At 43.7% G+C, this 13,334-nt stretch overlaps 1 protein-coding gene across 2 annotated transcripts in view; it reads right to left on the bottom strand.

The window, feature by feature from the left end:
- The window catches only part of LOC122561834 (uncharacterized), a 98,362-nt gene extending 88,616 nt beyond the window's left edge, over nucleotides 1-9,746 (bottom strand). The window contains exon 1 of one of the 2 annotated variants that reach the window (XM_043714058.2): nucleotides 9,282-9,746. In XM_043714058.2, the coding sequence (XP_043569993.2) occupies nucleotides 9,282-9,345 (64 nt within the window). In that variant the 5' untranslated portion in view covers nucleotides 9,346-9,746. The remainder of the gene's footprint in view (nucleotides 1-9,281) is intronic. The other variant, XM_043714057.2, reaches the window with a different exon arrangement.
- Nucleotides 9,747-13,334: the final 3,588 nt, after the last annotated feature.

A 13,334-nucleotide genomic window follows, 5' to 3' on the forward strand; every position in this document is an offset into this window, starting at 1 on the left:
GCAATCTATCCTTCTTAAACAAGTCACCAAAGGAAAAGGTCAATTTTTACATGGAAGAATGATGATGACAACATGTCACTGTTGACAATTTCCTTAAAGTTATACTGAAGGTGAAGCTTGAAGTTGGCTTTTCTCAGGTGTCACTCTGTCCATGTATTAGACTTTCAGTTCTGCAATTGTCAACACCCAAGGATTCAACCTGAATTCCTTTCTTTCTTTATTGAGTGAGCTGAAACCACCAGGAAGTTAACAAACTGAGCAAAACAGCATTTTAAATTATTTAAAACAGCAGCTTCTAAAACTGCATAGCTGCATTCTACAATTTTGGAATGGAGTGAGCCTGTCTGTCGGTAACTACTCTCCTAATTTAGATGAGTGTGAATGACTCATCTCTTGTATTGTTGACACAATCGCAAAGCAGCACCTATGTGTTCAACTGGGTGTGTACTAAGCCATGAGACACAATCACTTTGGACAATGGACCCTGGCTGGGAAAGAAATTCCTCCAGCAACAATCTGATCATTTTAATCTTGACCCACTCCAATTTGCTTATCGAACCAGTTGCCATACTCCTTGCCCTTTACTCCTCCCTGGGAGATCTTGACACCAAGAACTCCTACATACGAATCCTACTCATTGACTTCAGTCTTCAACACTAATATCCCCTCGAGATTGATTAGTGATCTCAGACTAAGCCCCATTCTCTGCAACTGGATCCTCAGTTTCCTGACTCACAGGTCACAATTAATGAAGATTGGGGATAAAATTTCATCCTCACTAATACTCAACACTGGAGCCCCTCAGCGGTACATACTCAGCCCCTACAGAACTCACAGTACACCCACGACTGTGTTGCCAAATACCAGAATAATGCCATTTATAAGTTCACTGATGACACCATCATAGTCAGTTGAATCTCAGATGACGATGAAACAGACTACAGACAGGAGGTGGAAGACCTGGAAAAATGATGCACTGAGAACAACTTAGCACTCAATGCCGGTAAAACCAAGGATCTCATTATTGACTTTCGGTGGGATGTTACTCACGCCCCCCTACACATTAATAGCATAGAGGTGGAATGAGTGGAGAGTGTCAAGCTCCTGGGAGTGGTCATTCACAACAAGCTTTCTTGGACTCTTCATGTGGATGCACTGGTTACAAAGGCCCAACAACGTCTCTTCTTCCTCAGGCAGCTGAGGAAATTTGGCATAACGGCGAATACCCTTGCCAATTTTTATAGGTGCGCCATTGAGAGTATTCTGTCTGGATGTATCACTACCTGGTATGGCAACTATACCATTCAAGATCGGAGATGGTTAGAGAGTGGTGAACTTGACCCGGACAATCACAAAGGCCAACCTCCCATCTATAGAATCCATCTATCAGATCCACTGTCAAGGAAAGGCCGCCAGCATTCTTAAAGATCCATCCCATCCTGGCAAATGTTTTTCTACAACCTCTACCATCGGGGAGGAGGTACAGAAGCCTGAATACATGCACCAGCCGGTTTCGCAACAGTTTGTACCCTACTGTTGTTAGAATACTGAATGGGCTCACAAACTCTTACCATTTGCCTGTACCTGTGTTTTTGTTTTTGTCGCTGTTTACCTATTATTTACTTATCTATGCTACTTAACTCTGTGATCTGCCTGTATTGCTCGCAAGACAAAGCTTTTCACTGTGCCTCGGTACAGGTGACAATAAATTCAATTCAATTATTGAGTCATCAAGTGGAACTCAGAAAGAGGCCCTTTGACCCAATAAAACCATGCCAGTCATCATATCCCTCTCTACTGCAGTCCCACTTTTCAGCACCTGGCCCCTTGCCTTGTACACTATGGTCCTTCAAGTATTCATTTAAATACTCCTTAAATGTTATCATGGTTCCAACCTTTCATGTAGGGGCTTTCAGACACCCACCATCCTCTGCATAAAAATAAAATCCCCTCTAAACTGCTTGCTCCTTACCTCAAATCTGTGGCTCCTGGTTAGTGAACCCTCTATAATGGGAATTTCATTTCACCCTATCTCTCTCTGCCCCTCAGAAGTTTGTAGAACTTAGTCAGGTCCACGCCTGGCCTCTTTCACAAACTGAAATCAACTGGCTCATGGTTATTGTTGGGGAACAGGTTAAATCAAACCAGCAGCTGCTGACTCCAGGAAAGCGAGAAATTATTTCCCATGGGTTTTGAATTGTTCTCGATGCAGATTCCAGAAAGATCATTGAACCCAATCTAAAACCATCCTGGCCCATCCATCAACATCTGTACACTGCTGACATAACCTGTCCTCCCACCCTGCAGCTTACTTCTGTCAGTTTGTCTTCTGCTAGTGTGTGAGTGAAAGTGCACCTGAAACAGCCCGAATCAAAATCAGAAATACGTTTGCAGCTAGGATACTCCCATTCTTGATCCTACTTAACCTCACTGCAGCTTTCAAAATTATCGACCGAGATATCCTCCTACACTGTTCACAATTTAAGAGGGAGTGAGGCCTGCTGAATATACAAGTTCATGCTAGGACACCTTATAAAGGACAAAACTGAAATGACAGCATTGTTTCCAGACACGTGGTTTTAGCATGCAACACATTTGTTGAGCTCATCATGCAAAAACAGTCATAGAGTCATAGAGATGTACAGCATGGAAACAGACCCTTCGGTCCAACCCGTCCATGCCGACCAGATATCCCAACCCAATCTAGTCCCACCTGCCAGCACCCGGCCCATACCCCTCCAAACCCTTCATATTCATATACCCATCCAGATGCCTTTTAAATGTTGCAATTGTACTAACCTCCACCACTTCCTCTGGCAGCTCATTCCATACTTGCACCAGCCCTTGCATGAAAATGTTGCCCTTTAGGTCTCTTTTATATCTTTCTCCTCTCCCCTCTGGTTCTGGACTCCCCTACCCCAGGGAAAATACTTTGTCTATTTATCCTATCCATTCCCCTCATGATTGTATTAACCTCTATAATATCACCCCTCAGCTTCCAACACTCCAGGTAAAGCAGCCTTAGCCTATTCAATCTCTCCCTATAGCTCAAATCCTCCAACCCTGGCAACATCCTTGTAAATCTTTTCTGAACCTTTCAAGTTTCACAACATCCTTTCAATAGAAAGGAGATCAGAATTGCATGCAGTACTCAGTTATTTTGATCTTTTGTAATTGTTTAATTTTTAACATGCAATTAAACCAGATTTGTAGGTTATACATGGCTTGGCAATGTTTTGCTTCCACTGCAACAATAAGGAAGATACAGAATAGTTTGTGTTGTGCCACAACTGATAACATCATGGCAGTTCTGTCAGAGCCAAAAGCCATACTCCAGTCTCAGCATACATTATAGATGCATAGTGGCTCAGTGGTTGGCATTGCTGCCTCACAGCTGGCTCTGGGTTCAATTTCAGCCTCAGGGCAACTTTGTGGAGTTTTGCACATTCTCCCTGTGTCTGTGTGGGTTTGTTCTGGGTGCTCCGCTTTCTTCTCACAGTCCAAAGACATGTGACTTAGCTGGATTGGCCATGCTAAATTATGCATATTGTCCAGGGATGTGCAGACTAGGTGGGTTAGCCATGGGAATTATAGGGATAGGGTTGGACTGGGTGGGATGTTCTTCCGAGGATCAGTGTGGACTCAATGGGCTGAATGGCCTGCTTCCACACCGTAGGGATTTTATGATAAAGACATCCATCCATGGCTAAAAGTCAAAAGTGGGTGTAATCACTCTTATTGCTCACCAACTCCCTTCACAGAAGACGAAAGAATGTTCTCTAGGACTATGAATCTGTTGTCACAGGTGTGCGTGAGGTAGATTCCAAGAGTGCAGACTAGATTAGATTAGATTAGATTCCCTACAGTATGGAAACAGTCCTTTCGCCCAACAAGTCCATACTTACCTTCCGAACAGTAATCCACCCAGACCCAATATTTACCCCTGACTAATGCACCTAACACTATGGGCAATTTAGCATGGCTAATTCACCTAACCTGCACATCTTTGGATTGTGGGAGGAAATTGGAGCACCCGGAGGAAACCCACGCAGACACTGGGAGAATGTGCAAACTCCACACAGACAGGTGCCCAAAGGTGGAATCAAACCTGGGTCTCGGGCGCTGTGAGGCAGTAGTGCTAACCACTGAGCCACCATGCTGCCCTGCTACAAAAGCATGGCTTACCAATATTCAATTAATAACTGAGTGAAATGTTAGAATCAAAAAGAAAGAATTTGCATTTGTATCACTTTCACAGCATCAGGATTTGCATTCTCTGGCCAGTTAGGTACAGTCAGTTCTGCTGTTCTGATCAGTAGTTCCGTTCTCATGCAATCCCGCATTATAAGAAAATCTCATAATAGCAGCACCATTTAAAATTAATGGGGCCAGAATTGTGCTATAACCATTACACGCTTTAAAAGTTCACGCTATAGAGACAATGTCAATCATGTTATAGCGAAATTGCATTAACAAAACATGCATGATAGCAGAACGAGCTGTACTTTCTGTAATATAGACACCATTATAATACAAGAAACATAGCAGCCAACTTACATAAAGCAAGATCCCACAACATACAGCAACATACTATGACTAGATTAGAATGGTGCTGGAAAAGCACAGCAGGTCAGGTAGCATCCGAGGAACAGGAAAATCGACGTTTCGAGCAAAAGCCATAACATACTATGACTAGATCATCTATTTTAATGATATCGGTTGAAGGATAAATAGTGGCCAGACCCTGATCTCTTCAAATAGTGGTATTGGGACCTTTTATGTCCACATGAGCTAGCCTTAACTTAACACCTCATCCAAATGACAGCACCTCCAACAATGCAGTACACACTCAGCACTGTACCGGGATTTTCGAGATTTTCGTACTCATGATCTCTGAGGTAGCACTCCAGACTCCGACCTCCAGAGTTAGAGGCTGGAATGCTACCCACTTAATAAAAGCAGGCACCAAATAACATTGAGGCGGAATGACAAGGGTTACAGCGATTCTGGTCTGTAAGTAAGATAAGGACACAGGTTTCAACACAGAAATGTAAACGAAAAGAAGCTGGGGTGTGGCTTGAGTCTCAAATAGAGGACACTTATGGAAAGCTGATGAAATGCTTCTTGTATATTGTATTAGATAATGAGCAGTGTATCAAGTGACATCTTCCAATTTGCACATTAGACTTGTTTAGAAACAAACAGCAGTTGTCAGCTATTTGACTCCTCGAGTCTGCTTAACCGTACTGTATCCATGACTGATCTTCTACCTTACTACACTTCTTTTTCTTGCCCTATCCCCGTCTCTCTTGATTTTGTTTAAGTCTTTTTAAGGAAATAAAGGAAACATATATTTATTTATTTCAGGCTGCATGCAGACGTTTTCCAACACCAGCCATAAAGGTTTTGAAACCATTCACCAAAATTAACAAGAGAAAAAGACAAAAGCAATTCTAAAACCAAATCAAGATTAGGAAGGACGTGATTGTAGTCAAATTTTAGTTCTCCCATTATTCCTCACCTGAAGTAGGGTCCGATGCTCTTGATTGGATGTAGTGTTGGCTGGGGTGAGATGTTCTCTTATCAAAGAACTAAGGGAGAGATATTCTTTGGAAAAGCTCAGCAGATCTGGCAGCATCTGTGGAGAGAAATCAGAGTTAACGTTTCAGGTCACAAAACATTAACTCTAATTTCTCTCCAGATGCTGCCAGACCTGCTGAGATTTTCCAGCAATTTCTGTTTTTGTCTCAGATTTACAGTTTGCATTGTTCTTTCGGTTTTTACTGAGAGATAGTCATTGTTCTTTTAGATATGCGGCACAGCCAGTTAGTGAGACTGTTTTGTTGAGCTGCTCTATATAGATCAATGATCAATGGAGTCGTGACCAATATTTAACGCATAACCAAACATATCATCTGACTATTATCACATTTCTTGTTGAGGGGAGGCTGTGCACAACTTGCCTGCCAGATTTCCTATAGTGACCACATTTCAAAAATTTACTTTACTGGCTGTAAAATACCAAGTATGGAGGTTATGAAAGATGATATACCAGTGTAATCATTCTCTGTACCTTTCTTTGTGAACTGGCATTGATCCTCTGTCCAATGGGATTGCATGTTGAAGTGAAGAATCTAGAATTTCTGACAAAACTCTAGCCCCTGAATATGGAGACAATCTCTTGTATCGGCAATAATCACAGTGTTTTAGAAAGGGAAGAATATAACTGCTGAAAACATCTCTGGCTGCTGTCTGACCACACTGACAGACACAATTTATGATAATTTGAAGATCATGAGAAACACTAACCACACAACCACCAAAGGCGTCATGAGACATTTTAGCTGTACATTCCTCACATTATGAACTGTAGGAATGATCCCGAAGCAAAGTCACAAACTGCCAAAGAGCAGGGAAGTATTTTGTTATCGCAGTTTGTAAAATTAATACAATGTTACTGTCTCACAAGTGGATCGCAAGCACATAACAAATCATTATATCAACTGTCCTGAGTTGTAGCAATCAATCGTCTCTTAAATATTTCCAGGGCTTCTTTTCCCCCTTACTATTTCATCTGAAAGTTTATTTACATGTACACACCCTGTGTGAAGAATTTCTGCATATCAGTCATAAAATGATATGCAAGCTGCAAACAAATAAAAATTATTACAATTGGTGTTGCTGATCGTGGAGATGGTATTATCGCTGTACTGTATGTCTGAAGACCCTGGTAATATTCTGGGACCTGGGTTCAAATCCTGCCACAGCAGATGGTGGAATTTGAATTCAATAAATATTTGGAATTAGGAGTCTAATGATGACCATAAAACTATTGTCAATTGTCAAGAAAATCTCACCTGTCCTTTAGGGAAGGAAACTGACATCCCTTACCTGGTCTGGACTACGTGTGACTCCACACCCACAGTAATATGGTTGACATTTAACTGGGTAACATGACACCCACATCTCGTGAATGAATACAAAAAGCTCTACTTAGCTATATTTCACAGTTTAATTTTCAGTAATATTGTAAGTTAATTTTCACCATGTTCTTACCAGTCTCATATAGTTCTATAAGATAATCTCAGGTTCTCCCTTCTTTGAATGAATTGTCTATTTTCACACCAAAGTCAGAGCTTTGGCAATAGACAATGACATCATTGGTTCTATATTAAATTCATTTGAATAGCTCCACTGTTTCTTCGCAGCCAGAATAAAATGCAACATTCAAGGAACAGTCTGAATAGAGCGCTGTACAAATGAATCATTACCTCGAATTACTTTACAGAAAACATTACCAGGGGCACGTTTTCTTTGAAGTGACTTGGAAACCTATCCCTGTTTAACTGGAACTGGCACTAACTGCTGGAAAGCCATTCTAATAGCTTTGAGAGTGTACCTGCACCACAGAGATTGCAGTGATGCAAGAAGGCAACACAACATCTCCCTCTCAAAAGCAACCACAGATGGGCATTAACTGTGACCGTGACCTTGCATTGCACACTGATATGTTACAAAGTGCAGGACTGTGTACTGAGGGATGCACTAAAGCTTGGGGCAGCTGCTACCAAGGGACAAACCACCGCCTAAGGTCTTTCTGCGGGTCGGCTATGTTTTGAGATGCCCTAATGGCTTTAATGGGAATACAAGTAGTTTCCTTTCATGTTTAGAAAATACCTGCTCTATTACAATTGAATTGAAAGACTAATGAGGAATGTCAAAATTCCTCTGTATTTTCTGCAAGTGCAGACAGAACTGTTTTGTGCTTGATGCATTTACTTACAGATAATTTATGAATAAAGTGTTTATTTAAAATAAAACAATTTGTGATGAAAACATCCCCAAGAACAGTAAATTCAGAGTTTTTGAATCCAGTACATTGGTGCATCTTGGAGATCGAGGTATCAGAATGCTGAGTCCTTCCTTCCGAACTGTAAGTCAAGTATTTGTGACTGCCTGCAACTCACCTCCTGACTCCCTAGTGCCTGTCCACCGTCTACAAGGCACAAGTCAGGAGTCTGATGGAATAGATCTCAATTTCCTGGGTGAGTGTAGCTTCAACAATGCACATGAAACTTGACACAATCCAGAACAATGTAGTCCTGATTGGCGCCACATTCACAAATGTTCACTCCCTCCACCACCGATGCTCAGTAGCACCAGTGTGCACTCTCTACAAGATGCACTGCACAAATTCACCAGAGCTCTTTAGACAGCACCTTCCAAACCTACTCCCACTTCTATCTAGAAGGACAAGGGCAGCAGATACATGGGAACACCTTAAAGTTCCCCTCTAAGCCACTCACCACCCTGACTTGGGACTATATCACTGTTCCTTCAGAGTTGCTGGTTCAAAACTCCCTTCCATACACTGGTGTGCATACATTGAATGTGAAGAAAAATATTTTCACCCAGAGGTTGGTCAGAATCTGAAAGTCACTTCCTGTAAGGGTGTAGAGATAGAAAGCCTTATTAGATTGGAGAAGTATTTAGATGTGCACTTGCAATATCTATAACTCTAGACTCCAGCGGTTCAAGGCGGATGCTCACCACCACATTCTCAAGAGCAAGTAAGCACGGGCAATAAACGCTGGCACAGCCAACACTGCCCTCATCTCAAAAATAAATGTTTAAGGATCCTCCCCTTCACATCAAGCCTTCCAAAAATATGTTGGTCCTAAATTTGCTCCCTGCCTTTATTGCATTGACCTCTGTCATTTACACTGTGCCTGAGAGAATAATTCCAAACACTCCCTCGGATCTGGTCATGCTTATCCTAGATTAATTTCCCAGGCAGAGTTGCACTTACAAACAAAAATAACTGTGTGACTCTTTGGGAAGAAAGGAACCTCATTGTCCTGAATATTTTGTTGATAAATGAGCAACGACGACAGCTAACCCGAGGTGGTAACCAGATTCTACATGCGAGTCCAAGTTTAGAAATTCCCAAATACGGTACAGAGGCAGGGGAAGGACTTACATTTATAAAGCGCCACCGGTGTCACAGGTACATAGGAAGATAGTGTAGGAAAACGATCAATCCACATTGTGTCACACTGACCAGGGGCCATAATCTCTGTGGGTAAGATTAAAAATCACACTACTTCGGATTATAGTCCAAGCTAGTACTTCTAAATAAACCTGTTGGACTATAACCTGGTGTTGTGTGATTTTTTTAACATTGTCCACCCCTGTCCACCCACCGGCGTTTCCAAGTCCTGAGGATAACAGTAGCGTTGCTCTGTACAGATAGCATTTCATTGCATTTACAATGTGCTTACCTTTAAAAGCAAAGGTTGCCTGAAACATTGACCAGAGCAGAAACAGCTGCTTAATCCGAGCCATGTGGAAGGGGATCGACAGCAGCAGCTCAGTATCTTCTTCTAATCCCAGGTCGCAGTCCTTCCATCCTCGGGGCCCCTCGCTTCGTCCCCCCTTTTTAAACAGATCTTTTTCAAGGAGATTTTCAGATGATCATTACCCAGGGCCGTCCCCACCAGTCTTACGCTGCGAAGGCAGCTCATGGACATTGTGTAACTTTCGCTTTCAGTTTATATTATCTGTCTTTAAAATCACACCCTCTTCCCGTTAACCCCTGCAACGTGAAGTTCCTAGAAACCCATGAAAAATCGGGTTTTCCAATCCTGAAACCAGGGAGTGGGCAGCTGGAACAGACTCAGGAGCAGAGGGCATGAACAGGAGGTTTGGCCTTCCCACTGATAATGAGTTAAAACGGTTCAGTGGAATGCAGTACTGGGAAATGAACAAGGGCGTTCGGTTTCACCTCACTCTACCCGTACGCCACAATGGACAACAGTATAAACGACAAACATGTGCACACCAAACCGGATTTACTGGACTTTCCCCGTTCAATTTCCTTATGAACAAGGCTCTCAGAAACATGGGATATTCCCTGCTGCAGGGCTCATTTCACCTCCAACCTTCCTGTTAGCAGGAACATTCTGCTGACTTCGACCCCCCCACCTCACTGAAGCTCATTTCCTGGCGCTCAGCCCTTAGCCTCCTGCTCTTGTACAGAGCTGAGTGTTGGGGACAAGGTTGTGATTTGGCTGGTCTCTGTGTCTAGGTAAAACAAGGACTGCAGATGCTGGAAACCAGATTCTAGATTAGAGTGGTGCTGGAAAAACACAGCAAGTCAAGCAGCATCCGAGGAGCAGGAAGATCGACGTTTCGGGCAAAAGCCCTTCATCAGGAATAGAGGGGTCTCTGCGTCTGTGTGTGTTTGGGTAGGGAACAGAGCCGGGACTCAAGAGGGTAATCTTGACATGGAATGATGTGGCAGGCAGGACCTGTTCAACAAGCATTCAAAAATGACTTTCCTGCTCCTCGGATGCTGCCTGGCCCTGCTGTGCATTTCTAGATTAGTGTGGTGCTGGAAAAACACAGCAGGTCATGTAGCATCCGAGGAGCAGGAAAATCGACGTTTCGGGCATTTCCAGCACCACACTCTAATCTTAACTCTAATCTCCAGCATCTGCAGTCCTCACTTTCGCCCTGTTCAATGAGCACCAGGTAGAGCCAACTCTAGGACGAGCAGATGTCAGGTAATCCACACAAACCAGAAAGTCAAATGCAGAGAGGCCCTTTACCAGACGATGGATTGGAGAACTATAGAGTCCCTACAGTGTGGAAACAGACCCTTTGGCCCAAGTCCACACTGACTCTCCAAAGAGTAACCCACCCAGTGAGGATTGGAGTTCTTACTCAGACTATTTCTCAGGATATTGTTGGAACATGGACTGTTCCACTCTTAAACCTTGGAGCCATTCTAAGGAATCTGCAGGAATCTCTTGTTAACCTACAGTTGCATCCTCTGGTGGATAACCCCTGTCCTGTAAAACCATAAATTCTAGGATAATCTCTTCCCATCAGACTTAGTAGCAGAAGTAGGCCATTCAGCACATCAAGGTTACTCCAAGATAAAAAAAACAAACTGCAGATGCTGGAATCCAAGGTAGACAAGCAGGAGGCTGGAAGAACATAGCAAGCCAGGCAGCATCAGGAGGTGGAGAAGGATTACACCTGAAACATTGACTTCTCTACCCCCTGATACTGTCTGGTTTGCTGTGTTCTCCTGGCCTCCTGCTTGTCCATCAAGTTTGCCCACCATTCAAACATGGCTGATATGTTTCACAGGGTGAATGTGGGTACCGCAGATGCTGGAATTTAGAGTCAAGATTAGAGTAGTGCTGGAAAAACACAGCACGTCAGGCAGCATCCGAGCAGCAAGAAAATTGACATTTCGAGCCAAAGCCCTTCATCAGGCCTCATCCCTGATATGTTTCACAACCCCATTCTCCTGCCTTCTCATTGTAAATCTTGCTCGCCTTACTCATCAAACACCTATTTATCTCTGTCTTAGATACACACAATGACTTGGCCTCCACCACCCTCTGAGGCAATGAGTCCCACAGAGTCAGCACCCTCTGACTGAAGAAATTCCTTCTTGTCTCTGTTCTAAAGGGTTATCCCTTCACTTTGAGGCTGTGCCTTAGGACCTAGTCCGTGCTTGTGGAAATATCTTCTCTAGATCCGCTCTGCCCGGGCCTCTCTGTATTCTGTAAGTTTCAAACAGATCTCCCCTCATCCTTCGAAACTCCGAGTACAGACCCAGAGTCCTTAAACGCTCCACATATGACAAGCTCTTCATCGCCGCGAACATTCTCATACACCTCTCTTGGACTCCTTTCAATGTCAACACAATCTTCCTTAGATACGGGACCCAAAATGGCTCACAACATTCTGAATGCGATCTGACCAGAGCCTTATGCAGCCTCAGCAGTACATCTCTGCTCTTGTATTCTCAGCCTCTTGAAATGAAGGCTGACATTGGCTTTCCTAACTATCAGCTGAACCTGCATAGTAACCTGAAGAGAATCCTGAACTAGGACACCCAAGTCCCTTTGTGTTTCACTTTGAGAAGCCTTTCCCCATTTTGAAAATAGTCTATACCTTTGTTCTTCCTAACAAAGTGCACGACCTCACATTTTCCCAGTTTGTATTCCATCAGCCACTTGTTTGCTCACTCTCCAGGATGTCCAAGTCCTTCTCCACCTCTCTACTTCCTCAACTTTACCTGTCCCTCCATCTATCTTTGTGTCATTTGCAAGCTTAGCAATAATATCCTCTGTTCTTTCACCCAGTTTGTTAATATAGAAAGTGAATAGTTGTGATTCCCAATAGTGACCCCTGCAGAACCCTACTAGTCACTGGTTGCTAACCTGAAAAAGACCTCTTTATCATCATCATCACTCTCTGTCTTCTGCCAGTCAACCAATCCTCTAACCATGCCAATGCCATGCCCCTAACACAATGGGCTCTTATCTTATTTAGCAGTCTCCTTACTAAAGGCCATCTAGAAATCCAAACATATTGCATCTACTAGCTGTCCTTTGTCTGTCTTGCCCGTTATCTTATCAAAGAATTCTAACAGATTTGTCAGGTATAATGTCCCCTTGACAAAGCCGTGCTGACTCAGCCCTATTTTACAATGCACTTCCAAGTACTCCACAATCTCATCTTTAAAAATGGGTTCTAAACTCTTAACAACAACTAAGGTCAGGCTAACTGGCCTATAATTTGCTGTCTTCCTTCTTAAGCGAGGCTGCTATATTAACCATTCTCCAGTCCTCGAGGACCTCCCTGACTCCAGTGATTTCTGAAAGATCACCACCAATGTCTCACAATCTCCTCAGCTAACTCCTTCAGAACCTGCGCCCAAACCTCCTCCCTCCCCTCTATCCAAGGCCCTAAAGGAGCCTTCCACATCCATCAAAGTTTTACCTGCACATCCTCCAATATCATTTATTGTATCCATTGCTCCCGATCCGGTCTCCTCTACATTGGGGAGACTGGACGCCTCCTAGCAGAGCGCTTTAGGGAACATCTCCGGGACACCCGCACCAATCAACCCCGCCATCCTGTGGCCCAATGTTTCAACTCCCCGTCCCACTCTGCCGAGGACATGCAGATCCTAGCCTCCTCCACCACTGCTCCCTCACCACCCGACGCCTGGAGGAAGAACGCCTCATCTTCCGCCTCAGAACACTTCAACCCCATGGCATCAATGTGGACTTCACCAGTTTCTTCATTTCCCCTTCCCCCACCTCACCCCAGCTCCAACCTTCCAGCTCAGCACCGCCCTCATGACCTGTCCTATCTGTCTATCTTCTTTTCCACCGATCCACTCCACCCTCCTCTCTGACCTATCATCTTCATCCCCACCCCCATTCACCTATTGTACTCTATGCTACTTTCTCCCCACCCCCACTCCCTCTCATTTATCTCTCCACTCTGCAGGCTCCCTGTCTCTA

This window comes from Chiloscyllium plagiosum, unplaced genomic scaffold (genome assembly GCF_037043375.1).
Source record: "Chiloscyllium plagiosum isolate Xiang-an unplaced genomic scaffold, Cpla_swu_hap1 HiC_scaffold_23, whole genome shotgun sequence".
NCBI lineage: Eukaryota > Metazoa > Chordata > Chondrichthyes > Orectolobiformes > Hemiscylliidae > Chiloscyllium > Chiloscyllium plagiosum.